The sequence below is a fragment of the Homalodisca vitripennis genome, chromosome 4 (assembly GCF_021130785.1).
Source record: "Homalodisca vitripennis isolate AUS2020 chromosome 4, UT_GWSS_2.1, whole genome shotgun sequence".
In the NCBI taxonomy this organism is placed as follows: domain Eukaryota; kingdom Metazoa; phylum Arthropoda; class Insecta; order Hemiptera; family Cicadellidae; genus Homalodisca; species Homalodisca vitripennis.
In genome coordinates, this window is record NC_060210.1 from 30,983,033 (window position 1) to 31,010,722 (window position 27,690).

At 34.9% G+C, this 27,690-nt stretch overlaps 1 protein-coding gene across 1 annotated transcript; it reads right to left on the reverse strand.

The window, feature by feature from the left end:
- Window positions 1-616: 616 nt before the first annotated feature.
- On the reverse strand, window positions 617-27,531 carry LOC124359099 (uncharacterized protein SYNPCC7002_A1628-like). Its single transcript, XM_046811542.1, has 7 exons — window positions 27,264-27,531; window positions 20,054-20,230; window positions 18,357-18,516; window positions 10,186-10,379; window positions 6,326-6,481; window positions 2,540-2,651; window positions 617-1,446 (listed from the first exon to the last, which is right to left on the reverse strand). Exons 1-7 carry the CDS (start codon window positions 27,369-27,371, stop codon window positions 1,280-1,282), a joined length of 1,074 nt encoding a protein of 357 aa, XP_046667498.1. The 5' UTR covers window positions 27,372-27,531; the 3' UTR covers window positions 617-1,279.
- Window positions 27,532-27,690: the final 159 nt, after the last annotated feature.

Here is a 27,690-nt window from a genome sequence, read left to right on the forward strand (position 1 = left end):
TATATATATCGTAACAAGTGACTCATAACGTGGAGGGCGGCAGCGTATGGTGTATGGTAGGACAGTCTCTTCCCTCTCCTCACAAATACCCTGGCACAATAACAAAGGACTAGTTGGCGTGAAACATTAGACAAGAATGTCAGAATCTCTTCATATATCAAGCACAATGATACAATCTTTCGTTTTTATTGGGAAAATATGAGGAGTATATATATATATATATATATATATATATATATACACATACACCTCAGGTTCTGTTACTGTGTTGTAAACAAGCGTGTCATTGACTTTTGAATTTATTACCTGATGTTATCATAGTATAAGTGTTTCTGTGTATTATCATTTTCATAATTATATTATATAAAATATAGTATATTGCTCACCAGTAACTGTTAGTAGACCTTCCACCCCTACACTCCCTCCCCCCCCAAAATAAATCTTCAACATACAGAGTATTTGTAATTTGTATGGTTATACAACCTATACTTAGGTATAATGCCTTGGTCATAAGTTTAAAAAATTATACGAATTTTAAAATTAGATAGTACATGAAGACATTTTAAACCAAAGAACTCCAGCCAGGACATAGTACAGGTCTGAAATAAGCAAACACTTAAGGTATTAAAGTGCTGTATACAGAGATGACCTAACTATTGGAATCACATTAATCACACTATATGAAAATATAGTATTGTCTTACTTTAGTTTATGGTGAACATTACAATTCACGTAAATGCTGCGAATGTATAGCAATGCTTAAATGTAAAGATTTATGACAATCAGGAAACAAACTGGAATGTGTGTCATGCAAAAAAATCAATAACCAATGCTATTCAATTATCCTCATTTTTTCGGACATAATTTGATGATGTTTTTAAACTACTGTCATAAATATAAATATTACATACTGAATTTTAAAATCTTTGATAAGATACTGTTATAAACAAAGCCTTGTATTCAACAAAAAGAGTTAAACAGTTTTTGACAATTTTATTATTAATTTACACAAAGTTATTTTGTAAAAAACTATAATAATTCAATATTTTACAGCAATTTCCTAATAATTAACTGTTATTATTATGTAACAATAGCATATTCTGTCAACTATAAGACTAGTAAACTCCAACTATAACAAAGAACACTGGAGCTTATGAAGAAATCTACATATTTAGAATAACCTATTTTTATTTGAAAACACAGCTAGCTTAGTTATATTCTTCCATTTATCACTTCGGTCTGTGGAAAAGATGTCAATAAATACTAAATGTTAACACACCTAGAGTCCTCTACTGTTCCACACTCTGGTGGCGGCCCTATGAACTATTGTATGACGCAGAGCCAGCTGGTCAATGTCCTCACTGTAACCTCCACCAATCACAGTCGCAACAGGAATGCCTCGTTTCAGCACCTGGTCCAGGACGTACTCGTCTCTCTTAAAAAGCCCTAAAATATATAAAAATTATCACTTTTTTCTTTCACATAAGGTTATTTAAATGTATATTCATAGTTCTTATTTTTATGTACACTTTTTAATGTTTTTCAACTCTCTGTGATCAGGACTCCACTGATTTAGCCAAAACTTATCTCTTGCTCAGTTTGGATTTAATCTTAGATGGTCGTCATCTCAGCTCGCCAGGTCATGCATAGTGACCGGCTGTGTTCTGCATCAACATTTGGGGTTTGAGTCATCATATATGTCACTTTTACCAAGATTTAAATGGCAGTATTTGACCTTTGGCTCTTTAAATTACTGAGATTTAAATTAACTTCTCAATTAATTTACAAAGTTTATTAGCTTCAAGGTTGAAACTTTATCAACTGGTTATTTATTATTTGCTTTTATATGAACCAAGTAATATGTAATTAAGGTTGACCTGTTCCAAAAGTATTTTTATTTGCAGACTAGTATTCAATGACGGGATACACTATAGCAGCTATAGTGACACTGACACTTACATAAAAAATAATTTTGAACAATTTTTACTATACTATTATTACTATATATGCTGCAAATAGAGAAATATTAATTCATTTTTTTTATTTTATCAAGAGAGTGTAGCAATTTCCAGCCACAACTGGGTAAGTATTAAATGTTATAACTGCGCAATACAGTGGGCCACATGTAGTGGCCTGATGAGCTGAACAGCAAAACAACGAGGGCCACTAGGTGTGACCCACCAAGCTGAGGGACAGGACACGGTCATTAATCACAGACCGATCTGAGACAGAAAACAGTTGTGGCCTGGCGAAATGAGAGGCCAATTATATGAATTTAATGCTGATCCAAAAGGGGTAATATAAGTTTCCATTATATTATCGTGAGAGTTTTAATGGTATAGGCGTTTTAATGTAACACTGGACACTTCAAACTCTTTCTTTGCTTGACAAAATGCCCACTCAGCCTGACCCAACTATCTTCATTATTGAAGAATAATTTCTAAAATTCACCATTTGATTATTGTGGTAATGATAAACACAAAAATCATATAACACAGCTCCTAGTCATATTACTATCAAGGGTGGGAGAGTTAATTACCTGCATCAGTGAGGTTTAATCTTCCCAGTTCATCATCTATGTGCGGGTCAACACCTGCATCGTACAACACCAGTCCTGGGCGGAAAGTGTCCAGGATATGAGGCAAGTGCTCCTAAAATTAGGCATTACAGCTATTAACGCAAAATGAGCCACATGGTGGTTTGACCAACCCAGTGATAACAAACATACATTCCCTATGTGACACTAAATCAGGAACCACAAATTATAAATATATTTTCATATATGCTCAACGTTCTTGGTCAGGTTATTTTGGTTTAGTGGAATCAAGGATGAGAAATGGCACCATATCCTGGTGTTCATCGCCTCCAATAATAATTATGTTCTTTTCAACATGTTCTATCTTCAGAATAGACTAAGTGTTTTGGAGTATTTGGTAGTGAAACAGCTAGAGCACTTCTGAATTAGTGGTATTCCAAAATGTGCAGGCGTACTAATTGATCAAACATGAATATTTGTTTTAACATAATTTATTTATTGTATTTAGACCACTCACACAATACTAGGCAAAGGAAACCTATTGTTTCAAATAAATTCAAGCTATTACTTGAACAAAATTGTAATACATTGTTATAGACTCAAAGTTTAACCCTTGTTAAAAATAATTATAAAATAAAAAAAAACATTCTTATGATAAAAATAAGAAAATATCTATTGAAAGATAGTGTGCATGAGGACTTCAGTAGACAGAAGTGAGTTCAGCAGTGCTAAAATTAATAATTTTATAAATTGTAAAATTAGTTCTGAACAATCCTATAAAGTATAATATTGTTAGAAGTATTTATTTTGTGATTTTTATTTTAGTTTAGGATTTTAATGTATGAAAATTAGTTGATGTGCACATAAAATGTGCTTGACATATGTTCAAAAAAATTAAGTTCGTAAAAGATTATTTATTCATTAAAATGTTTTAACAAACAAGAAATGATTTGTTTACTACAAATACTTATTCCAGGTTGCTGCCAATTTTAGAAGCAAATATTAAGGCCTCTTTCAGAATAGACTTCTGTAAAAGCCATTGCATTATGCCATTCCTAGCCTCAATTTGGAACCCTTTAAGGGCCAACTTTAAATGAGAGGACAACAAGAAATCTCAAGGTGCCATATCAGGGTAGTAGGAAGCCTAATATAATAAAAATATGCTATTTTTGCCAAGAAGTTTTGAACAAGATAGGAAGAGTCCTGATGAAGAGCAATATAATTATGAATCTGCCAATATCTGTCGTCGACAAGTCAGGACATTGTGCCACACTGAAATCATATAGGCAATATAATTCTAAGTAGTTCTTCTTCTAGGTAGTACTCCTTAGTGATATTCCAACTCTCGGATACATACTCATGATGATTCCACTGCTGTCAAAAAAGACAATCAGCATAATTTTGAATTTGCTCTGAAAATATCATTTTTTTCAGATGGAGCACTAGGAAAGACCTGCACTTTTGGATCTGTGTCCTGGATCACATGCATATGCCACAATTCATCACCTGTTATGAGTGTTTGGGAAAACTAAGGTCATTCTGAGTGCATTTTCAAATCACAACTGCTTTTGTTCCGATAAAAGTTTTTAGAACAAATTTTACAGCTGTGTGCATGGTCTCTTCAGTTAAAATTGAACAAATATTTATTTTAACTAGTTGCTTGTCTTCCCGAACAAAATTCAATACCTGCTAAAAAAGCAATGATCTTGGAATCTATTATACTACTCATTTATCAATCACGCTCAAAGTGTCTTCTCCGAAATCATATTGAACTTTTTTAATTATTTACATTTGAGAATCCCCTAGTTTGTGACAAAATCTGATGCAATATCACACAATCTATACTGCACAAACAAAAATTGCAATAATTACTCAGTACAAATTGTGATGCCTGGAGCCGACTGACACAATGTCAAGGTCATTTAATTAGCCTGTAAATGCGGATTATAATTGGCTGCCTTCATTATGCATGTGTGTACACTCCAATTAATAAGGTCAGGTACTTTAGATTTTGTGTTCTACTTAGTAAATAAATTATATATTGCATCAAATTCTGCAACTTTCCATCTTAATCTGTAAAGAAGAAGAGGTTAGCCCCCTTAAGTGCAGGCTTATTTCAGATCTATACTGCTTGGATTGTTTATGGTTCCAAATATTCTTGTACTATAGAACAAGAAATATCATTGAAAGCCTGGGTTGTGACAACAAACTGTTGTTTAATACACTTACGCCTAAGATATTGTTTAAATTTCGCATAATTATAGAAGATTAGTTTCTTGTGATACACTAGTATTAATTACATTCGATGGACGGAACACGTTCTTGATATCCGATCCTACGAAAGCAGCGGGTGGCTTGGAAATTCCTCGAAAGGAATGGGTTTTATTGAATCGTTTTTGAACTGGGGTTGGGAGAAGCAATCACTGGAAATTTAAGTGGGGTATTACTGACGACCAGACGTGTGATTGTGGTGCAAACTCTCAGACAATGGAGCACATTGTAAACGACTGCCCTTTGCGATTGTTTTCTGGTGGTCTGGCTGGTCTAAGTGGTTTAGAGGATGGGTCTCTAAACTGGCTCAGTAATTTGGATTTAGCTTTGTGACTGGAGATCTTAATATTATTTTTAATTTATGACTCAAGAACTTTGTTCTTACGTACTTTTTAATAATTGTAATTTTTAATTTATTTATTTATGGATAGCTGCCTTTGTCCCCCATACGATATATATATATACTAGTATTAATATTATTAATCAAAATCCCTTTACATTATTAATATCATAAATAATAAAACCAAACATCCAGGCTTGCAGTGGTATCTCTTTTACAATAGCTCATTTAACAAATTATAAATAATTTTTAACTTATGATAAAGGCATTACATAATTAGACAACTGTATTTGCAGGTTTTGAGAGAGTTGGAAGAGGGTAATTTTGGAAAGTTTTATTTTGTTAATAACTATTTATCTGAGGAAATTTACGATGTTTTGAAACTCCTGAAAACTGCAACTACTGAACCACTAAAATGGTGACGGGTAGGGAATGTGAAAGGGAACAAGGTCTAAAGAAGTTTTTGTAAAATACAAAAATAGAGTGCAATGCTATTTTATTAGGACTTGTGGTTATAAGATAATAATAATTATGTTACATGGTAACAAATAAAGCACAAATAGTATTGTGTTAGACTTAAAAAAATATATATTACAATGAAAAAGTAGTTCTAAAGATAATGTTTTTCAGACTTGGTCTGAGTTCATAAGTGCTTGAGAAAGAAAGATGATAATAAGGAAAACAATTCATAATTATACCAACAGATAATAATTCCCGAACAATGAAACAAATTTTTACAATACAGTATCAGAACATGCAAGGCAGTAGCAGATAGCACATGGTGGAAGTAGCAAAACAGTTTGTTCCCTAACCCCACCCATATCCCGAAAATAAGGGAAAGTTGCCACGATGTCTGGTAACCAATAGACAAAGATGTGTGAGTCTCCTATATATAAAGCACAACGATACGATATTCGGTTTCATCGCAAAAATACAAAGAAAAATATCTACATTGTCAGCACTTACCCGATCCTTGACTGCAGATGTAGATTTGACACTACAACACTTAAGAGATTAATCTAGTAAATCTAGACATAAAAAAACTGTTATAAATCAAAATTCTTTTGTATCTGACTTACAGACAAGAAAGAATAAAAGTGATCAACACAAAATAAGAGTGGATAGACGTATTATTCTGGAATAATTTATTGTTCAAAGTTTTAATTATGTTAACTTACCTGTAAATTAGAGAGAAATTCTTTATCATCTGTCCCAACTTCCAATGAAACATCTAAGTCACTATTTTGTTTCCGAAATGGAAAATTTTTACCACAGTGCATTGAAAAGGTGTAGACTGCTTCTGTATTTCTAAATATAAATGCTGTGCCATCTCCCTGAAAAATAAAGGATTTTTCTGCATCACCTTACTGCAATTAATGCAATACTAGCCAAAGAATTATAATCTTTAAACAAATATTAAAACTATTTGGATCCAAGATTTTTGTATTCAATCTAAAAGTTTTCTAGTTCCTCCTATCCCTACAATTCATAAACTACGAGGACTATTCGGAAAGTTGATTACGTTTTGGGCTGTGGCCGCTAGGGGCGGGACTAGCGCAGCCATCTTGGTGTCAGGACGTCCCACCGGTCAGTGGCTATCCAGCCGTGCTAGCGGGAAGTTCGTGTTGTAAGACATCTAGTCACAGTGCCTGTTTGAAATGTCTGCCGCAATTGAAAATCCCACCAACTGTGAGGTGCGCGCAGTAATTAGGTTTTTGACTGCCAAAAACTGTAAGCCTATAGAAATCTATCGGCAGTTGTGTGAAGTTTATGGGAACAACATTATCACTGAAGGTGGAGAGCGACAATGGGTCATTAAGTTTAAAAATGGCCGAACATATGTTCATGACGAAGAGCAAAGTGGAAGACCCAGCATAGTGACTGACGAACTTGTTGAGAAAGTTGACGCAAAGGTCTGAGAAAATCGACGGTTAATCATAATGGAACTCACGCTTAGTTTCCCTCAAATTTCACGAATTTTGTTATATGAAATCGTCACTGATAAGCTTGGCTTCCACAAGTTTTGTGCAAGATGGGTACAGAAAATCCTGACCGACGTCCACAAAAACCAGCGCATGGCTGCAGCGTTAACAATTTTGGATGCTTACGACAAAGAGGGTGAATCACTACTCGATCGCATCGTAACTGGTGATGAAACATGGGTGAAACATGTTAACTGCGAGACCAAATTGCAGTCAATGGAGTGGGGACACACAAGTTCCCCTCACAAACCAAGAAAATGTTTGCAAACGATGTCGGCAAGAAAGGTTATGGCGGCCGTTTTTTGGGACAAGAAAGGTGTAATTCTTGTTGATTTCCTGGAACGAGGCACTACAATCAACTCAGAAAGGTATTGCCAAACGTTAAACAACCTCAGAAGAGCGATCCAAAACAAACGTAGGGGAAAGTTGAGCTCGAAAATTCTGTTGATTCACGATAACGCTCGACCTCACACGGCAAATCGCACATGTGAAGTTCTCGAATCATTCCAGTGGGAGTTGTTTCCTCATCCACCGTACAGCCCGGATCTTGCACCAAGTGACTATCACTTGTGCCCAACAATAAAGAAGTGGCTGGCAACGTAGCGCTTTGACGACGACGCAGAGCTGCAGCAAGAAGTGACAAACTGGTTGAAGACACAGGCGGCAGAATTTTATGAGGAAGGCATTGTCAAGCTCATCCATCGATATGATAAGTGCCTAAATTTGAATGGCGACTATGTTGAAAAGTAGTATTTAAGTGTGGCTTTCAAATGTATATAATAAAAAAAGTTTTCCTATACTTTGTTAATTTTTAACGTAATCTACTTTCCGAATAGCCCTTGTATACAATTTAGTGGGAAATTGTACACACTTTTTATTTATTTAACAACATATGGGGGCTTTTTTCAAACAGTTTGCATCTTTGACTGGACAGGATAAATCCAGTCCATTTCTTGTACAGTAGCTGTGAAGTTAGCCAGTCCTATATTTTTGTACTTTATACGTTTAGTAAAAAAAATTACATAGCTCAATTTTGTACATAGAGTGTCTATATGAGCATTCTATGATAAGCAGTTGTCAATTTTCATACCAAGCTGTTTTGTTGATTTAGTCAATTTAAGACCAGGGAGTCCTTATGCTGCATTCTTGTGTAAACCAAGCATAATTTGTTTGGTTTACATTCATTAAGAAGAAGGTTGTTATTGCTGCAATATTCCTTGGCCATGCTGACTGAAATAAAGGCTGTGATATCTAGACTTTCAGCTTTTTTTCAAATGGTAAGGAGTATATAATGCCATCAGCGTATGTGAGGATAAGAGTAGATTTCAAGGTACAATGAAAGGTCCGAAGTGAAAAAAATGTACAACACAGGTCCTAAAACTGAGCCCAGTGGAAAATCTCAAATTATTTTTAACTTTAATGATTTATCAGCATTCACTATTGTTTGGAAGGCTTGTTTAATTTTAAAAATCTACATTCTTCCCTCTGAGTACTTAATAAATTACTTTAGTGGAATGCTTCTAATTCCAAAATTGGTTTAAAATGGAGTTGACAGTTCACAGTAATCACACTAAATTATACTAATTCTAAACTAAAATTATTTTAATCTGTTAGGTTCAGATCCTAATCTAAATATCCACCTCTCATTTACTATAGGTTCAACACCATTTTCCATACATACTTTCTACTGGCCATGAGGCATAGGAGGGTAGTCTGAAAAATTTTTGACTTTGGCAATGATACAAAACATTTTTTCTTAAATGTTTTAAAATTTTTCAACAGAACCTCCTTATAACTCTACACCTTTTCTCAGCAATGCTCCCATTTTTGTAACCCGTCCAAATAGTACTCAGCATTTTTCTCTGCAAAATAAATGTTCACGAAGGTGATTGCCTCTTCGTTTGACGAAAACTTTTGTCCTCCAAGCGCAATTTTTAGATGAGGGATTAATTAATAGAAGTCACTCGAGGCTAGATGTAGTGAGTAAAGTGGATGGTTAAACAGTTCAAACAGTAATTTGTGGATTTTTACCATGGCAACCGCTGAGATTGTGTTGGTAAAACAGGATTTTCTTTTTCTTCAAATGTGGCCATTTTTCCACAAGTTCTGCCTTCAGCTTATTAAGTATTGATGCATAGTATGCTCCTGTAATGGTTTTTCCTTTTTAGAAGTTAATAATTGATTTAAATAAATCCGTTATTATCCCAAAAAAACAGGCACTATTACTTTCCTAGCCAAAAGAACCGTTTTTGCTTTTTTAGGAGCCGGTTCCCCCTTTGTAGTCCATTGTTGGTCAATAATCGTATTATTGTTTTGGGCATATAATGGTACATCCAAGTTTCATCTACAGTAATTAATCAGTGCCAAAACTCTGATTTATTTTACCTAAACTGCCCCAAAAGAGCGTTGGAAATGTTTATTCAAACTGTATTTGGTCCAATGTGAGTAAACGCGCCACCCAACAGGCAGACAGCTTTCTCATGCCTGAATGTTGATTTAATAGTTACAAACACATTCTTTTGACATGTTCATAACCTCTGTTATCTCTCTTACTTTAATTCGGTGGTCGGTGGTCGTCTAGCACAATTAGGTGAACTTTGGTGATATTTCCATCGATAGTTGCAGTTTTTAGATGGTCCGAATATTAATCATCTCCCAAGCTCTTACAGCCACGTTTAAATTCAGCAGCCCAAAAATTTCAATGTGGTAAATGATGGTGCAGAGTCTACACACATCCAACTCATCTTTGATTTGAAAGGCGTATTGTTTTACAAAAACAAATATTTAATGACAGCTCGATACTCATTTTGTCCAATAACAGCAACAATTTGTCCATTTTCATAAAATAACACATCAACTCACTCAAACGACTGTTACACAATAACTGCACGTCTAAAATGGCTGAAACTTTGGTGAGTAACTGTCAACAGATAAACAACGAAATTTAGTAGCTTTTATTTACGAATGCTGCCATCTTCACGTTGAGGTTGGAAACTTTTCAGACCACCCTTTTACATGGCTCATCCCTTAATCTACTCGTACAAAACTCTGCTTACCTGATGGACATCCAGATCAACGATCAATACCCGGCTGACAGCTTGTGAGTTGATCAGTTGCTGGGCTGCTATGGCCAAGTCGTTGATGAGACAGAAGCCTGCTCCACGATCAGGGAATGCGTGGTGAGTTCCTCCAGCCGTGGAGCAGGCCAGACCCCTCTCCAGACACAACTGGGTAGCTAGCAGTGTACCTCCTGTTCATTAAAAAAATTATAAGTGTTTAAATAGTATACAGTAGAGTCCCGGTAATCCGAGGTGAATGGGACCGAATGTACCTCGAATTGTGAAGAACTCGAATTATACGGAACACTTTGAGAAAAATTGGGTTATAATTAGAACTGAAGGCAAACAAAAGAAATATGCTTTTATTACATATACCAGCATTAATAAATTACTTACAGAGGTCCAAAGATGTAATGTTTACTTAAAAAAACTCTCTAGAGTTTTTTGTTTCACCACACTGCAGCATTTGCGGGCAGCCATGTCTCTCCACCGCCGAAGCAATAACGTGTCTGCCGCTGTCGCCTCTGCTTGCTGCTGTAGCGCAGGGCCGCATCCAGTGCTGCGTAGCCGTCGCTGTGAGTCATTGCCGGGGTCTGTCTCCTGCACACTTTCTTCTTCCTCACTCCCGTCAGCTGTCATGTCTGTGACCATCTCAACTATGGTGTCATCTGTTGTCTCTAACTGTTCGTCCCTACTCATCCACTCTCCAATATCAGTTTGATTTGTCCCATTGCAACCAGAAAGTCTGTTTATTAAATTTATTAACGGTAGATCGTCATCTTCATCATCATTTTCAATTTTACACACTCCGATTTTCTTCCATGATTTCTGGATTGTTTCTGGTTTAATTTTGCTCCAAGCTTCAGCGATCCAATAAATTACATCCTTGATTGTGACTCTTTTCAGGAAATCTTTTATGGTTGCCTCTCCTTCAATTGTTTGAAACATTGATTGCAACAAACGGCGTCTGTACTTTTTTTTCAAAGTTTCAAGTACGCCTTGGTCTATAGGCTGAATGAGGCTGGTCACGTTCGGTGGCAAAAACATTGTGCGTATGCCATCGCATTGCAGTTCCCCTTCATCTGGGTGTGATCCTGTGTTATCAAGTGTTAAGATGGCTTTAGAGGGTAGGTTGCTTTTCTTCAAAAACTTTTTGGTTTCAGGAACAAATTCACTAAAAAATCAGTTTTTAAAAATTTGTTTGTCCATCCATGCGTTTTTTTGGTTTGTATAAGTTGCTGGAAGCGTTGAAATAGACATGTTTTTAAACGCACGAGGCTTAGCAGACTTGCCAATGACAGTTAGTTTTAATTTATGGCTTCCCGAAGCGGCTAGCACAGTCAGTCTCTCTTTGCTTTTTTGTGACCCGGAGCAGCTTTTTCCTCCCGTGAAGCTAGAGTTTTTTATGGCAAAGTTTTAAAATTCAAACCAGTTTCATCACAGTTGTAAATCTGATCAGGTGTTAAATTTTCACTTTTAATAAGATTTTTTAACTTTTCACAGAACTGAACAACTGCCTCGGAATCCGCCGAGAGTTTCTCCCCACAAATTTCTAACTGCCTCACGCCATAACGTTTTTTCCAACGGTCAAGCCATCCTACACTTGACGTAAAATCTTCCTCACCTTCATTGATTTAATTGCGAAAGTACAATGCCTTTTCCTGTAAAATAGGTCCGGAAATAGGACAACCTTTGTTTCTTTGTTGACAAAACCATAAAAATAGGGCCTCGCTAGTTTTTTCATACTCTGCTTTCTTCATAGACTTCCGCTCATTAGTACACTTTTCTTATGCAAACTTTTCAATTTTATCGCGATTCCTTCGCCAGTCACCAACTGTCACTTCACCAACTCCGTACTCGGCAGCTAATTTTTTTAACGTTTCACCTTTATCAAGTATTTTAAGAGCTTCTAGTTTTGTTTTTATCGGTACAAACTTTCTTTTACTTTTGAAACTCATAGTTCACTGTACAATGAACACATAAACACTTCAGAAAATACTTTTTTACTAAAACTTAATATTTAGACAACAAGTACTGTACGTTGTAAATAACAGACGGGTAAGCGCACTGCGATCGTAATCTAGAACAAACGTACCGCAGTCGAACGTGATGAGCAACGGACTGATTTATTTTTAGACAATACGGGGCGCGATGTTCCGTGGCCTTGACAATAGGGTGGGGGTGGGGCGGTGCAAATGAAGTGGCACTGATGAGTCAGGCTGCTGGCTTCTCCAAGTAGCCTAGTACTCAGTTTACAGACATGCGCTCGGGTGTGTTGTACAAATATGTCAATATCACATTTTATTTTTTTTTACATGTGTTGGCTCGGATTTAACGGAACCTCGGACTATCGAGACTCGAACTACTCTACTGTATATAGAAATACATCATATTCAATTGAATGTGGGATAAAGTGCTTTAGAGGACTTTATAAACCAAACTCTTGTATCTTAATACAGTATTTTTCTATTACATTTCAAGTCCAAATCCATCACTTTATATATATATATATATATATATATATATATATATATATATATATATCTTAACACTCGACTTTTGCAGTCAACTAAAACCTTGTTTTAGAAAGTGCACCAGGTGCAGTTCTAAACTACTGTCTCAACCTTGGCCCCCTGAACATTGTCCTTCAGGCTATGGCTAGGAGGAGCGCCTACTGTCTTTAGCAGGCAGAGCTTTGGTCAGCCTTGGACTCCAACGGTGGGCACTGCAAAATTAGTATCCTGATTCAGGGGAATACTTTGCACATAATCTCTGATCAGATGCCTCAAAGATTTCCCTTGGACCAATCCTTCAGGGTTGTGCTACTTCTAGGGAGGCTTGGTTGGAGACAATGAATCCTTTTGAACCACCAGTGGAGATTGTATGGTTCTAAAACAAAAAATGGCACGAGAGGGATTGTGATAATGAGACCATGCAGGAAGCTGGTGGTCCTTTTGGGTCCTTATCCCACACTTTTTCAAGCAAATGTCACAGCCATTATTATGGAAAGTGTTCTTAAACCCTTTGCGATCGGATGCAGTATGTAATAGTATGTCCTCTACGATCGCGTGGCCAGTGTGACGGGCCACAGCCATCTGCGCATCAAGTCGTATTAGTTTTCACTTGAGTTGTCCCCGGCGCTCGGATGGCCAGTGAGACTGGCCAACATAGAATTCCTTCAACGGTCGGATGGCCAGTGCCACTGACCAAGAAATACATTCTGCATTTAGAAATACTTTATCAGCGTTAAGATGGCTATAAAAGTGCTGAAAACCTATCGAGTAAACATTGAACTAAATGAAAACATCTGTTTCATTACATTTAACCATCTTGGATTTGAGGAATACTAGAAATAAACAGGTGTTTGTCCAGTACCATTTGACAGTGGGAGCATTTCAGATTTGTTGAAGTGTCGTAAATATTGTGATTAACCTAGTTTACTTGTTATTGTGTTAGATATCGTGCAGTTATTTATATTTAGATAAATGCAATTTATTAACAGTTGTCAATATGGATAAACCTTTAGTCCCTGACGATTTTGAAGAGATACTGTTTAATGAAAATAGTGATGTTGACTCAAATCATGACAGTGATGTACAGTCTAATTTCAGTGGTGATTTTGATAACTATGTAAACTGTTGAAGAACTATTTGAAGAAGATTCAGATTATATTGAACATAATGATGAAGTAGACCAGACAGACAATGCAAATATAGTAGGCCCTAGACGGGACAGACAATGGAAATATAGTAGGCCTAGACGTGGCTAGAGAATGGAAAGAATGGTCTGAAGGTGATGGAAACTTTTACAAATTTATTTTGGACACAGGTTAGTGGTTTTCAACTTGCAGGTAATGAGAAACCTTCAACCCCTTTAGAGTTTTTTCAGCTTTTCTTTACTGATAGCCTATTGGTAGAAATCGTAAAAGAAACAAACAGATATGCTATTGAAAAAAATTCAGGAAAAACACACCTTTACAAAAGAAATCAGTATGGTGGTCATGGGTAGAACTAACACTTTCAGAATTGAAAGCTTTCCTTGGAGTTATTATAAATATGGGAATGAACGGCAAAACCAGAAATGGCTGATTACTTTTCCACAAATTGGGTAGACTACCAACCATTTTTTAAGGATGTTTTAAGTAAGGAAAGATTCTTACAAATATTCTGGAATTTGCACATATGCCCACCTCCTTCTGGTCCTGTCGCTGGGACATTGACTCGTTCCGGTAAGGTAAGAAATGTTTCTGCGTATCTGGATAAAAAGTTCAGAGAATATTATGTCCCACAAAAAAGAAGTCAGTGTTGATGAAAGCACCATAGGCTTCAAAGGACGTATAGTCTTTAAAGTCTACAATAAAGACAAGCCGATTAAATGGGGGATTAAGGTGTTTGTGTTGTCTGAGTCCTCAACTGGATTATATCTGCGCTATTGAGCCATACTTTGGTTAAAACAACAACTGACCGCTTGAATAGGCCAGATTTTAGGAGTTACAAGCCGCATTGTCCTACATCTTGTTAGCTAAGCTTAAGGAATCTTATGGCAACATTGAGGGGCCTCCACGTCTTCACTGACAGGTGGTTATACAAATATGGATCTGGCAGCAGAACTTCTAGAGTGGAATGTTTATCTAACAGGTACTGTAATGTTAAACAGAAATGGGCCCTACCCGCAATTGTGAAACCACAAAGAAAAAATGCCAAAAAACAGACTCAAAAAAGCTTAAACTGAAACAAGGGGACATAAAAACCTTCAGGAAAGATGAAAAGTTTTCTCTGTTACTGTGGAAAGACAAAAAGGTAGTGTCAATACTAAGTACACTGTATGGTGATAACACTACCGTGGGCAGTTAGGCGACAGCAAAAAGATAACGTAGTACAAGAGGTGAAAAAAACCGACTGTAGTTTGCAATTATAACAAGTACATGGGGGGGAGTTGATCTTGCGGACCACTACATATCATCATACTCTTTTACCAGGAAGTCGATCAAGTGGTGGAGGAAAGTTTTCTTCTGGTTGTTGGAAACCGCCATCGTCATACTCATTTGTACTTTACAATGCCAATCAAGACCAACAAACATCAAGTTAGACAGAGAAGTTACAGAAAAATGTTGATCACAGAATTAGTCGGGGAAGTGCGGAATATGAAGAAAAGAGGAAAGACCGTCTAACAGTGTAGATGATGAAAGACTTAACGGAAAATTACATTTACCCTATCCTCTACAGACTGGCAAAACCAAGGACTGCTCTGTTTGCAGTGACAGAAGGGCCGGGGATGCAAAGAAAAACGAACAAATTTCTTTTGCAAAACATGCTCCAACAATCCAGGGCTCCATATCGGCGAGTGTGTTTTGAGAAATACCACTCAAGCAAAAAGTTAAAAAGAACAATGAAACTAAAGTCGGCCACAGTGATAGCATAAGTAGCAATATAAAGTTTTAATTTCTTTCATTATTCAATAAGTATCTAATTCCAATTTCAAATTAATGTAAACCAAATGTATATTATAATTCCATTAATGTGTGTCTGTATAAGCAATAAAACAATTGCAGTAAAAGTAATATTAGTTTTTAAAAGAACAATGAAATAAAAGTCGGCCATAGTGATTGTATAAGTAGCAATATAAAGTTTTAATTTCATTATTCTATAAGTATGTAATTTTATTGCAACTTTCAAATGTAAACCAAATGTATATTATAATTCCATTATTGTGTGTTTGTATAAGCAATAAAACAATTGCAATAAAGTAATATTAGTTTTTAAAAGAACAATGAAATCAAAGTCGGCCACAGTGATAGCATAAGTAGCAATATAAAGTTTTAATTTCTTTCATTATTCAATAAGTAGGCTATCTAATTCCAATTTCAAATTACTGTAAACTAAATGTATATTATAATTCCATTAATGTGTGTCTGTATAAGCAATTAAAACAATTGCAGTAAAGTAATATTAGTTTTTAAAAGAACAATGAAATCAAAGTCGGCCATAGTGATTGTATTAGTAGCATTATAAGGTTTTAATTTTATTATTCTATAAGTATGTAATTTATTGCACTTTCAAATGTAAACCAAATGTATATTATAATTCCATTATTGTGTGTCTGTATAAGCAATAAAACAATTGCTATAAAGTAGTTTGTTTTTAATTATTTAAATTTTAAATCCCACATGTAAACATTGCAGGTTTTACTACGAAATAATTCCGAGTTGGAGGAGGAAGGCCGCTACGATGAATAACAGCTGACGCAGCAGAGATCGCCGTGGGCAGTGACACTGGCCACCCGAGCGGCGAGGACAACTCATGTAGTAGTCATTCTGAGCTGTCTTAGAGTAAAACTTGGCCAGTCTGACTGGCCATCCGATCGCAAAGGGTTAAGAATCTTTGTCTGTAGTATAGAAGTAAAACTATTAGCACTTTTACATATAGCCAGGCAGCATTGAGGGCATTAAGACTCTTATGTGTTTAACTCCAAACTTGTCTGGGTTTGTTATCAAGTTTTTTTCTTCCCTAGACAGCAACAATGTAACCGTCTGTTGGGTTCATGGTCATGGGAACAAAAGAGCTGATACCCTGACTACTTGGGCTCAGTGTTCAACAGACAGGGCCTCAAAAGTTCTGTGGTAGTGCTAGGTGTGCAGCCTTTGGGATTGCCCCTATGTAGGTTCACACTGAGCATGAGATAAAGTGGAGACAGCATCCGGGTCTGAGAATGAGTAGATTGGTCTTGCAGTTGCCTTCCTTCAGGTTGGCATCTGATCTTCTCTGCTTAAATAGATCAGTGTCTTTTCAGGTTGTGGGTCTAATCAAGGAACAGGTCACCTAAGGAAGCATCTTCACAGCGTTGGCATTTTTGACGTGATCCGCTTTGTAGATTGTGTGACGGACACAAGGAAACTGCTGAATATCTGCTCTTTGATTGTTGAGCAATAGCTACGCCATTTTTGGTAGTCTGGGCAATGAAGGGTGATGAATTTTTCCAGGAAAACCAGATCAGTTGTTTTTGGCAGTTTGTAGAACTGATGAAATTGTAAACTGGCTGGCCTTATTTTCATTAAATTCCGGTGTACGCAAAAAGCTCTCAACACTTACAAACATGACAATAGGCCGCATCTTAAAAGAAGAAGAAGGTACTCTCTTGAAGGATATTTTTGTTTTTGTCATCAGAAAAGCGGGATTCTTTTGGCCGCACTTCTGGTCAGGGGCATTTCCGATCAGTACTTTCCCATGCTCAGATCATTTTAGATGATTTGGTACAGAAAGTACTGATTATAAGTGCCCCTGATTTGAAGTGCAGACTTCAGCACCACCCCACTCTTCTAGCGATTAAAAGAAAAAATCCCTCAAAATACTGTAGTACTTTAGTTCTCATAAATGTTAGGTTTTTAAATAATAAATTACTGGAGCCAACGGAAATGGGAACACAGAAATAAATTGCAGTAAGCAACACGACTACAGTGGAAGTGGTATCATAATCAAGCTGCTACTGGCAGCTATAAGATCTATCTGCATTATCTGACCCAAACTGGCTTGGCGTTATATAGTTACATCAGGCAGCGACCTTGACTAGCGCTACTTTAACTGTAACAATTGCAGACACCCAACAATAATCAGAACTTATAGAATATTGTCTTTACCCCCAGTAAAACACCATGCATCTTTATAATTAACAAGTACTATATCCTGTTCTATTTATCAAAGATAACTTTTTGTTGAACCCAATATAGAATACTGATACAAATCTTCATTTTTCTAAATAATATGATTGGTATACAAATTATGTATTGCAGTTAGCCAATTGAGACCCACCACCACATTGTGTCTAAACTCTGGATTTTTTACAATAATAAAAATGGGTATTTAGATCAGAACTACTCTATGGTCTTTTAGTGATTTTTTATTTTCACATTGGATGTAATAAAACTTATGAGATTTATTGGATTAATGTAACCTTAATATAGTTTTTACCTTTGGATTTGAATATAATTTAAGATAATAAACTGAATTTTAGATGTTTACCTTAACACTATGAAATCTGACAAACAGATACAAACTAACTAAACAAGACAAATTATTTGAAATTAAACAAATTTTATCAACCTTTTTCATCAATTTCAGTAGTAGGTTAATATTACTTATTTGAGACAAACGAAGGTAGTTTACAAATATTACCTGTTTCATAACGGACTCTCGAGGCTAATCCTGCTGTCCACACAAATCCTGTGGTGCGTTGTTCAACTTCACTCGTCTTTCCATTGAAGAATTTATCAATATACTCTGGGGTATGGACATTGCAAGCTATGTCTTCTGTGATCTGACTAGGTTCAACCAACTGTAAAGAAAATTAACATCCTGTAACAGGCGTACCAAAGTATTAATATAAGAAATTGTTGTTTCTACATCTATTACTATTATGATTTCTGCTAACTTAATAGTTGTCGTTATTAATCAGAACATGTCAAAACAATGCAGCCTAAATGGTAACTTAAAGTGGTAACTGATAGACCCTGTCTATCGGTCCAATGCATGCTTACACTTCTAGATTTAATGTTTTAAAACAACAAGAAATTGTATAAACTATATAGAAGGTGGGAGTACGCCACAACATGTGTCAACTAATAGGCTTCACATAAGTTGCTTACAACATTTTTAAATCTATAGCTCATTTCACTACTGGAAAGGTTCTGTGGACAGATAGACATACAATCGTAAAGAAAAAAATGTTACATCCCTGGCGGAAAAAGAAGGAATAGTGCCAGCCTAATGAGTGAAAGGCTTCAACTACACTCAGCTAAATTTCATTGGTAGGACATACACAGTCATAGAACTCATTGTCATCTATGTATAAACTATGTTTTAAGCAAAATTATACGTTTACAGATGAAATCATTCTTAAAATATCAAAATGATACATTCATATTATTGTTCATTAAGATGTTTTATAGCAGTATTAAAATAATACAAGTTTCAATGTGATAGGGTGGGTACTACTACTTGCACAAGAGTGTGCTGAAATTATCTCCTGTTACTAATTATTAACATTGACTTTCCACTATTATTTCTTTTATCTTTATGAATAAAAACGTAACATGTTAAAATTTCATATGACTGACTTTGTTCACAAGTCATTTATTCTGCTATTTCCTAGTTTCCATCATGGTTACTCATAAGACCAATGTAAAAATATCTGCTAACGTTCAGCCAAATACCATGAAGTGACATGTACCATCAACGAACTCAGTGTTGCTCATATAAAATGAAGTTTCAAGAAAATTTTCAAATCTGCAGGACAGTATGTTTTTGAGATATCATGCGGACAGACAGACAGAAATTAAATTTTTCCAACCTCTCCACGATCAACTAAGGAGATTCTATGCTTATATTATTATGAAAAAACATATTCGATGTAACACATTGGAAATTATAAGTAAAAAGACTTGTATATCCCTAGAGAACGAAGTATACTTGTAGGACGAAGTATATGAAATCAGTTTAATTTTAAAAGGAGTAAAATTATTCATAAACTTATATTACAATAAAAATTTCCTTTCGGTTTAAACCTTTGTTCATTTATACAAAAATTTGTATTTTTAATCTTTGGCATTTCTGATGAAACATCAGCTGTGAGGATTGTACTCGTGTTATAATACATCAGATGTCATTTACTATAGATGTAAACAACGAAATAAAAATAAAAAATATTGACTGTAGCAGTTTGTCATTGCTTGAAAACATGGATAAAATGTTGCCTAAAAATGAAATCTAGCGAGATCAATTTATCGCCTATAAGGAAATAAAACATTGAAGCTACAATTATAGAATTTATTTGCATATTATCTATCAGTTTTTAGTTTTTAATCACACTTTACCTGTCTCTCCTTCGAAATAATTCCATCTTTCTCCAAAATCTTAAAGACTTTATCGAATTTCCGCATGGGAAACCTGTGTTTTGGTGGTAGTTGACAAACATATCCATCGTGGTGAATAATTGGAAGACCTTTTAGATGTGAGACTTGGTTTTGCTGTTTCTCTGTTAGGAGCCATGTCTGAAATACAAAAATTAACTTTTACCTCGCCAGAAAATCATCTAATGGTCTAGTGGAAGGTTTGATTGTAGCAGCTGTAGTGATCCTCTCTTTGAAGGGTGCTTTGCTTGCAGCAAATGTGGTTTACTCTGAAAAAATATAGTAACTTTTGAAAAACTTAAAAATGCTTTTGAAAAGAACGCTGTGCAACAAATTTAAATAAATAAATATGGATTTGAATTAATTTGTATTAAAACAAATAATAACTAGGAGAATTAATTTTTAGAACATAGGTAAAAGTTAAAAGAATCTACATAGGTGTTACTAAAACAAAATTCATCATGAATTAATTACTGTAAGTATAAAAGAACATATGAAGGGGTCAGAAGCCAAGGGGTACAAGTGACTTTATGGTTTTTTCTGAGTTAACTGCAGAAGCCATATCCTGAGTGTATTAAAAATGTTTGTGGCCAACAGGTATAAGTAAAACTCTGTTAAATGCTGAGATCTAGCGGCAAAATGAAAAACTACTTTCAGCATCAGCTGTTTTAGTTAGAGGCCAAGGGGTACAAGCACTTGTATCCCTTGGCCTCTAACAGGTACAGACATTTTGTTCAGGAATGTGTTTTGTTTACTGTATTGTTCATTCAGTGTAACCGCAGAGAATGTCCGAAGACAGTATTCCAAGTATTTTTGGAGGTAAGTGTATAAGTTCAATTGATTCTTGATAGTTTCCAAAATATGTGATTATTGTTAATGTAATAATTTGCCCCTACAATTCCTTTAAAATATGAAACTTTCCATTGCAGTTTTTAGGTTATGTTTCATTATTAAAGAGTCAGTGTTTAAGTGTAATGTTTTTGTTTTAAAACAGTGATTTAATATTTACTACATACTTAGTTTTATTTCCAGATGACAGTGATAACGATCCTGACTTCAATCCGATCAACAAGGACTCAGGCGATAGTTCCGATGAAGGTGAGCCTAGATCCTTAATTTTATCTTTCCTTTGGAAATAATAGGTATTTTGAGGCATATGGGATGAAGGTTGAGGGTTGAATTACAAGGTTATAATCTTGTTACCATACAATAAGGGCTGAATATCCCCCTTAAGGATAGTGGCCATGAACATTTAGTCCCATATCTATAGGCATAGCGTCCCCCCTACAAAAATGTCATGTTAAGCCTATACAATCATCTAGAGAGCCTCAATTAACCTTTTCTAGTGTTGGATACTACATTACAATATTTTAAAGAATTTCCAATAGACCTATTACAACAGTTTAGAACAAGCTGTTCAAAATAAACACAGTTTCCACAGGTGTATTTCGAGTCGCTAAGACACTGCAAGACAGACAAACGATACGCCTCCTACTGATTCTCCTACTACCTCGGTGTCTGCTATACTTTTTTTTTTATTTTTAGGTGGAGTCACAGAACAGGTCCAGAGAACAGAGGGAGAAGATCAGCGATGGACGAAGAAGAACCCCCTCCTAAACGCACCAAGCACCCTGGAAGAAAAAGGACTCGACGAATTGAGTCATGGAAAAGGAAAAAATCTTCTATACTTCGCAATTCGGGGCACGAATACACTGACCGCAAAGGTAAAGTACACCAAAGAAAGGAAGCTTAAGCCGTACAACCATCAATGTCGTTACAAATGTAATGAAAAAATTGATGAGGAAAAGAGGCAAGAATTTTTTAACAGTTATTGGTCTTTGGGAAGCTGGGAACTACAATCTTCTTATTTGAACTCGGCTGTTAATATAGGGGCGCCTAATAAAAAGAAAGATGGCGCAGTGCGTGGGAAATCCTTTTCTTGTCAATATAATCTAGGAAATGTCAGAGTTTGTAAAGAGTTCTTTTTAAAGACTCTTGATTTGTCCAACAAGCGAATTACTAATGTTGCTTCTAAGAAACACATATCTGAAACAGGTATTCCACCTCGAGACAAAAGAGGGCGTAAAGTTCCTACCAACAAAATTGTGCAGGAAAAAACTGACTTGGTCAAGGAGCATATTGCAATGTTTCCAAGATACTCCAGTCACTATTCTCGACATCAAAATCCGAACAGGAAATATCTTGACAGTAACCTTAACATAAAAAAGATGTATGAATGTTACAAGCTTTTCTGTGAAGATCGGGGCGTACAACCTACTACTGTATCTTATTACAGACACATTTTCAATACCTGTTTCAACTTTACTTTCCATCGCCCGCACACAGACACTTGCAATACGTATGATAAGTTGCAAAACACCATCGAACATGGAGATAAAGAAGCAAAGGTAGCTGCTACTACAGCTAAAGAATTTCACCTCCGTCAAGCTGAGAGTGCTAAAACTGAAATGGAACATGTGAAAAAGGAGGTAAAAGATGACCCAACCCATGTTGCGATATGTTTTGACCTCCAAAAAATGTTGCCAACCCCAATACTAACTTGTACTAGAATTTACTACTCTCGTCAACTTTGGACCTATAATTTCAACGTCCATGATATCTGTACAGGTAATGCGTTCATGTTCATGTGGCATGAAGCACAAGCTTCTAGAGGGTGCGAAGAAATTGTCTCTTGTTTGTTGCAGTATATAAAATCATTTCCTCCAACTGTAACCCACTTGACAGCTTTTAGCGACAATTGTGGGGGCCAGAACAAGAGTCACATCACAGTAAAGTTCTGGTTTCACGTTGTTAATACAACTAACATTGAGACCATTGATTTGAAGTTTCTGCTTACTGGGCATTCTTACAACCAATGTGACAGGGACTTTGGGAATATTGAAAATATGAAGAGGAACACGAAGAGGGGCGTTTATGTTCCTGACGATTGGATGGAGATTATTGCCGGAGCAAGTAAAAAGTTCATGGTAAAAAAGATGTCAGATGAAGATTTTGTTTCCCTGGAAGCCATTCACAAGTTCTATGTTAAATCTGTGAAGGGTATCAGTAAGATGCAGTGGTTACAATTTAGAAAAAATCATCCTTGGACTTTGTTCTACAAAACTACTTTCAATAAAGACTTACCGTTTTCAGAATATAGCATGATCGCTAAGAACCCAGGAAGGATTCCGACCCAACTGCCACCTTTGCCTCCAAAAACAAACAAAAAGAAAATAAAGGCATCTAAGTACAAGGATCTTCTTGATCTGCTGCAATTTGTACCTCCGGTTCACCACAAATTTTACAGATCTCTAGACTACCAAGGGAATACTTTAACAAGACAGGGCCAATCAAGAGAAGATCAACCTTGTGAGGAACACCCTCATCATGAAGAAGACAACATTGAATTGGAAAACTTTTTTGACAGTGATTCTGACTAAATATTTAAGATAGGAGCTTACTCTTTGTAATAAAATGTGGTTTTCAATTGACATAAAAGCCTGTGTTCTTAATTTTTTCCTAACTCCACTTGGAAGCCAAGGGATACAAGTGGCACCTCTTATCAGATAGTAGCCCATATCATAAAGAGGAAAATTCAAACCAATATAAGAATAGGTTTTTTTAGCATTTTGAAATACCAGTAAAAAATAATGTGCTAAATTTACTGAACACAACAAATGTTGTACCTGGATTTGATTATATAACTTAAACTTTAAACCTTGTTTTCTCAAAACTCAAAAAGAGTCAATTGTACCCCTTGGCTTCTGATCCCTTCATATAGTGCAGTCATTGAAGCATTATTGGTCCGAATTTTTTTACTGTGAACCGAATTGCATATAATTTTGGAATTAGGTTCATCTTACCCTTAACTTCAAAAGTGAAAATGATTCGTACTCCGCCACCACCCTGGGGGTGGTTGCCACCCCTTCTCGGGGGTGACTTTTTGTTTTTCAAAATAACCTCGAATATCGATAGAAGGACTAATTTTAAGCAAAAAATTATCTATAAAGTTTTTCGAAAAATCCAATACTTTTATTGGCAATTACAAGTTAATGGCAATTGAAAATTCGCAATTTTTTCACGTTTTTCATCGGGTTTTTGCAAATATCTCCAAAAATATACGTTTTATCGAAAATTTTATAAAGAACTAAATTGTAGCAGGTAAAAAAATAAACAATTTGGTTTTTTATAAAGTATTTTAAGTGCAATATTAAGCTAGATATTAAAGATCAAAGCCGTTTTTTATTTTGTCTGAAATTTAATCGATGTGGTCAATACCATCTAGCGGCGAGCAGATGCATTTTAGGCATTTTAATAAAAAAGGGTTTTGTAGCGCTTGAAATAAGCTTTAAAATGAGCACTATTAAAAGTCTTTTGCACGTAAAATAAGTGAGCTGTATTGCAAATAAGAGGAGAATCTAATGTTTTTTTCTTTTAAATCAATGGGTTTCATAAGTGCCATTTCCACCAAAATTAAAATTAATCGTATTCCGCCTAGAATTAACTTTATTATGAAGAGTTTGATAGATTGTGTCAGTTTGGCTGCTTCAGGACACACATTTTTCAAAACAGTCACGATTAAACAAAATTCAAATTAAAAAAAAAACCACCTTTTTTCATAATATCTCAAAAATGACGACAGATACATATAAAAGTGTAGGAATGAAAAATTTAGGTATTTTTCTGAAAAACAATTAGGTGTTTTTGTTTTTTGTCTCAAACAAAAATTGACGGAGATATGATTGTTTAAAGAGAGCGTGGCAGCGCAATCACAGCCTCTCTTAAGCCCTTTAACCCTTCACTGTTTGAGAAAAAGGTTTATTACTATATATTGCAATAAAGGATATTGTAACTCTCTTAATTACCTTTAAAATGGTTTTTTATAAATTGTGATAGCATGAAAATTGAAGGAGTTATGGTCCAAAAACTTATCATATTTCTTTCTACTTAGTAACTGAAAATTTCGGAGTGTGAATATTTGGAGCAATGTGAAAGTACGCAGTAAAATAGAGACCCAAAATTATTATAATGTGTATATATATGTACATAATATGGCTCATATATTTTGGAAACGTAGGCATGAATACATACCAACGTTCCTATATGTATATATAACACATTTATGTGAATTTTGTATAATTTGTAAATATTTTATTCAATAAATGGCAATTTCTTACTCTAAATAAAACTATTTTTAAATATGTAATCATATATATTTACTGTTTTAATTTAGGGGTAGTTTTAAGGGTAGAAAAGCTTAAGAATACGATAATAATTTTCGATAGTGTGGAATAAAATATTTAAATCCTTTTCATTTTATTAAAAAAATTTAACAATTTTTTATCAAGGGGTAGTTTTAAAGGGTTGAAAGGGGGTTAAAAATTTGATAATTATTATAGAGAATATAAAATATTACTTACTCTATACTTTTTATCTTTTTATGTCGTACCAAAGTATTTTTTTGTGATTTTTTCAATTTAGGGGTTGTTTGCAAGGGTTGTACGATTTTCAAGGGGTTGAAAATTGATTTAATATGAGGTAATTGTTTTAGAAAACACATTACAATTTCACCACTTACTATTAGACATGTTTTCTAGCGATAAAATGGCTCAATGTCAATTTTTCCATTAAGGGGTTGTTTATACCCCTTAAAAATAATAGGCGGAGTTCAGATCATTTTCACTTTTGAAGTTAAGGGTAAGATGAGTCTAATTCCAAAATTTCATGGAAATCGGTTCACAGTAAAAAAATTCGGAGGTAAGACCGTATTTTTCGCTTCAATGACTGCACTAATAAGTTCTAACTATTTTGTATTTTAGTATGAACTATTGCAATCGTTCTCATGAACAAAAAAATAAAGTTTTAGGGAATGAAAATAACAAATAATGAATTTTACGTTAAAAGTGGAGCTACTTTTGCTGTAAGATAGTAAGAAGTGATGGTTGGGTGATTTTATAATATTTGTTTGCTTTGACAAAGCATTTCCTAGAGCAGTAATGGCCAGAGGCATTTGTGATCAGACACTCAAAATTTTATCTTTTAGTAAAAGGTACTACCTCAAGGCCTGCTATCGTTTGTTGCCATCAGTGCTGACGGCCAGAGCCATTGTGTCAGCCCGATATGAACTTTTATTCTCAAAAGGTCTAAATTAACAAAAAATGCCTTTTATTTGGATTAAATTCTCCTGATTTCAGTGTTATTGTTATTTTACATATCAAAGGATGGTGTAACGGCTAACGTCAGCAGCAACCAATATGAGGTTGACTCATGGTCATAACAAGAACACGTGACGCCCAGCACAGATGTATAATAAGGAAGTATTACTCAGCGCAAGAATAGTAATTCCAGTTTTAATATTCTATAACTCTATAATTTGCGTTATTTGCCATTGAAACCTTATATTCTTTTGTATACAGGAGAACTGTAGCAATTGGTTAATAACACAAAACACGTATTAAGCCACTTTGGCCATTAATTTCACATTTACTGATAGTTGTAATGACATTTCAGAAAGACCTAATTGTTTATCCCTTTAGGAATATGTGATTTGGTAATTAGATGTATGAAAATCGCATATAGTTTTAAGAATTTACTCGTAGAGATGTTTATACGAAAAATTAGCCTACAAGTTCTACTCGTTGGGTAAAATTGATGTGAGACTTAGAAGAGTAGGAATAAGTGGAATTATCACTATTTTTTTTCATACTAAAACATTTATTATTGTATGCAGTAATTTTATCTGTTTTATTAAATAGTAAAACAGATACAATTATTAAATAACATAATAATAAAACAGGAACTGGTGTCGATGAATTTACTTTTTATATATAGACATTTATTAAATCTATTCTATCCTTTAAAATAATGGTCAAGTTTGATATATGTCTGTAATCACAAATATTTTACATATAATGGATTTTCATTTTGATTTATTAGTATGGTAGCCCATGTGATGTACACAAGCATTAAGTAAAAGATTTTAAAAACTAAATTTTACAATTTTTCAAAAGAGATATGTAATACAAAAATTGTAAGTAAAGATTAGTTAATTGATTGAAAAAACAATTAACAAGACGCAAAACAATTAACGCAAGGCACAAATAGTAAAAATGCCTCAGCACTGGAAACAATAATTTTATCAGCACTTGGAAGGTTTAAAGGATGGATCTCTTACCTTCTGTTTACATGACACAAAACCGCTAAAACTTACTGATCCTAACCTACACTGATTCCATAAACAGAGAGTCATTTTTACTAAAAATAATTTTTTGAACTGGTACATGATATTAAAATATAAGACAAAACCGATTGGAATACTAATGAAATTCGAGTGAGTAATTAACCCCACTTTTTTACACTAATATTAATGATTACTGTCGATTTTCTGTCTTTCTGTTTTAGTTTGGTTATGTTATTGTTAAACAGCTGTGAATTAGAAAACTATGACCTACAAAATAAATGAAGTTTTTTTGTAGAGATGGAAATCGTCGTTGTTTTGTATTCTGCCAGACGACAACAGATTGAGGCAACGTATTATTTCAGCAACAGTTGTTAACATATTACCAAAACCAGACTGCGTTAGTGAACAAGACAACTAATCT

Coding starts and splice junctions, on each gene's coding strand:
- LOC124359099 (XM_046811542.1), bottom strand. CDS start 27,371: ATGTACCAGTTCAAAAAATTATTTTTAGTAAAAATGACTCTCTGTTTA. Junction 6,482..10,185: donor TTGATCTGGATGTCCATCAG/GTAAGCAGAGTT, acceptor TTTATTTTTCAG/GGAGATGGCACAGCATTTAT. Junction 1,447..2,539: donor ATTAAACCTCACTGATGCAG/GTAATTAACTCT, acceptor TATATATTTTAG/GGCTTTTTAAGAGAGACGAG.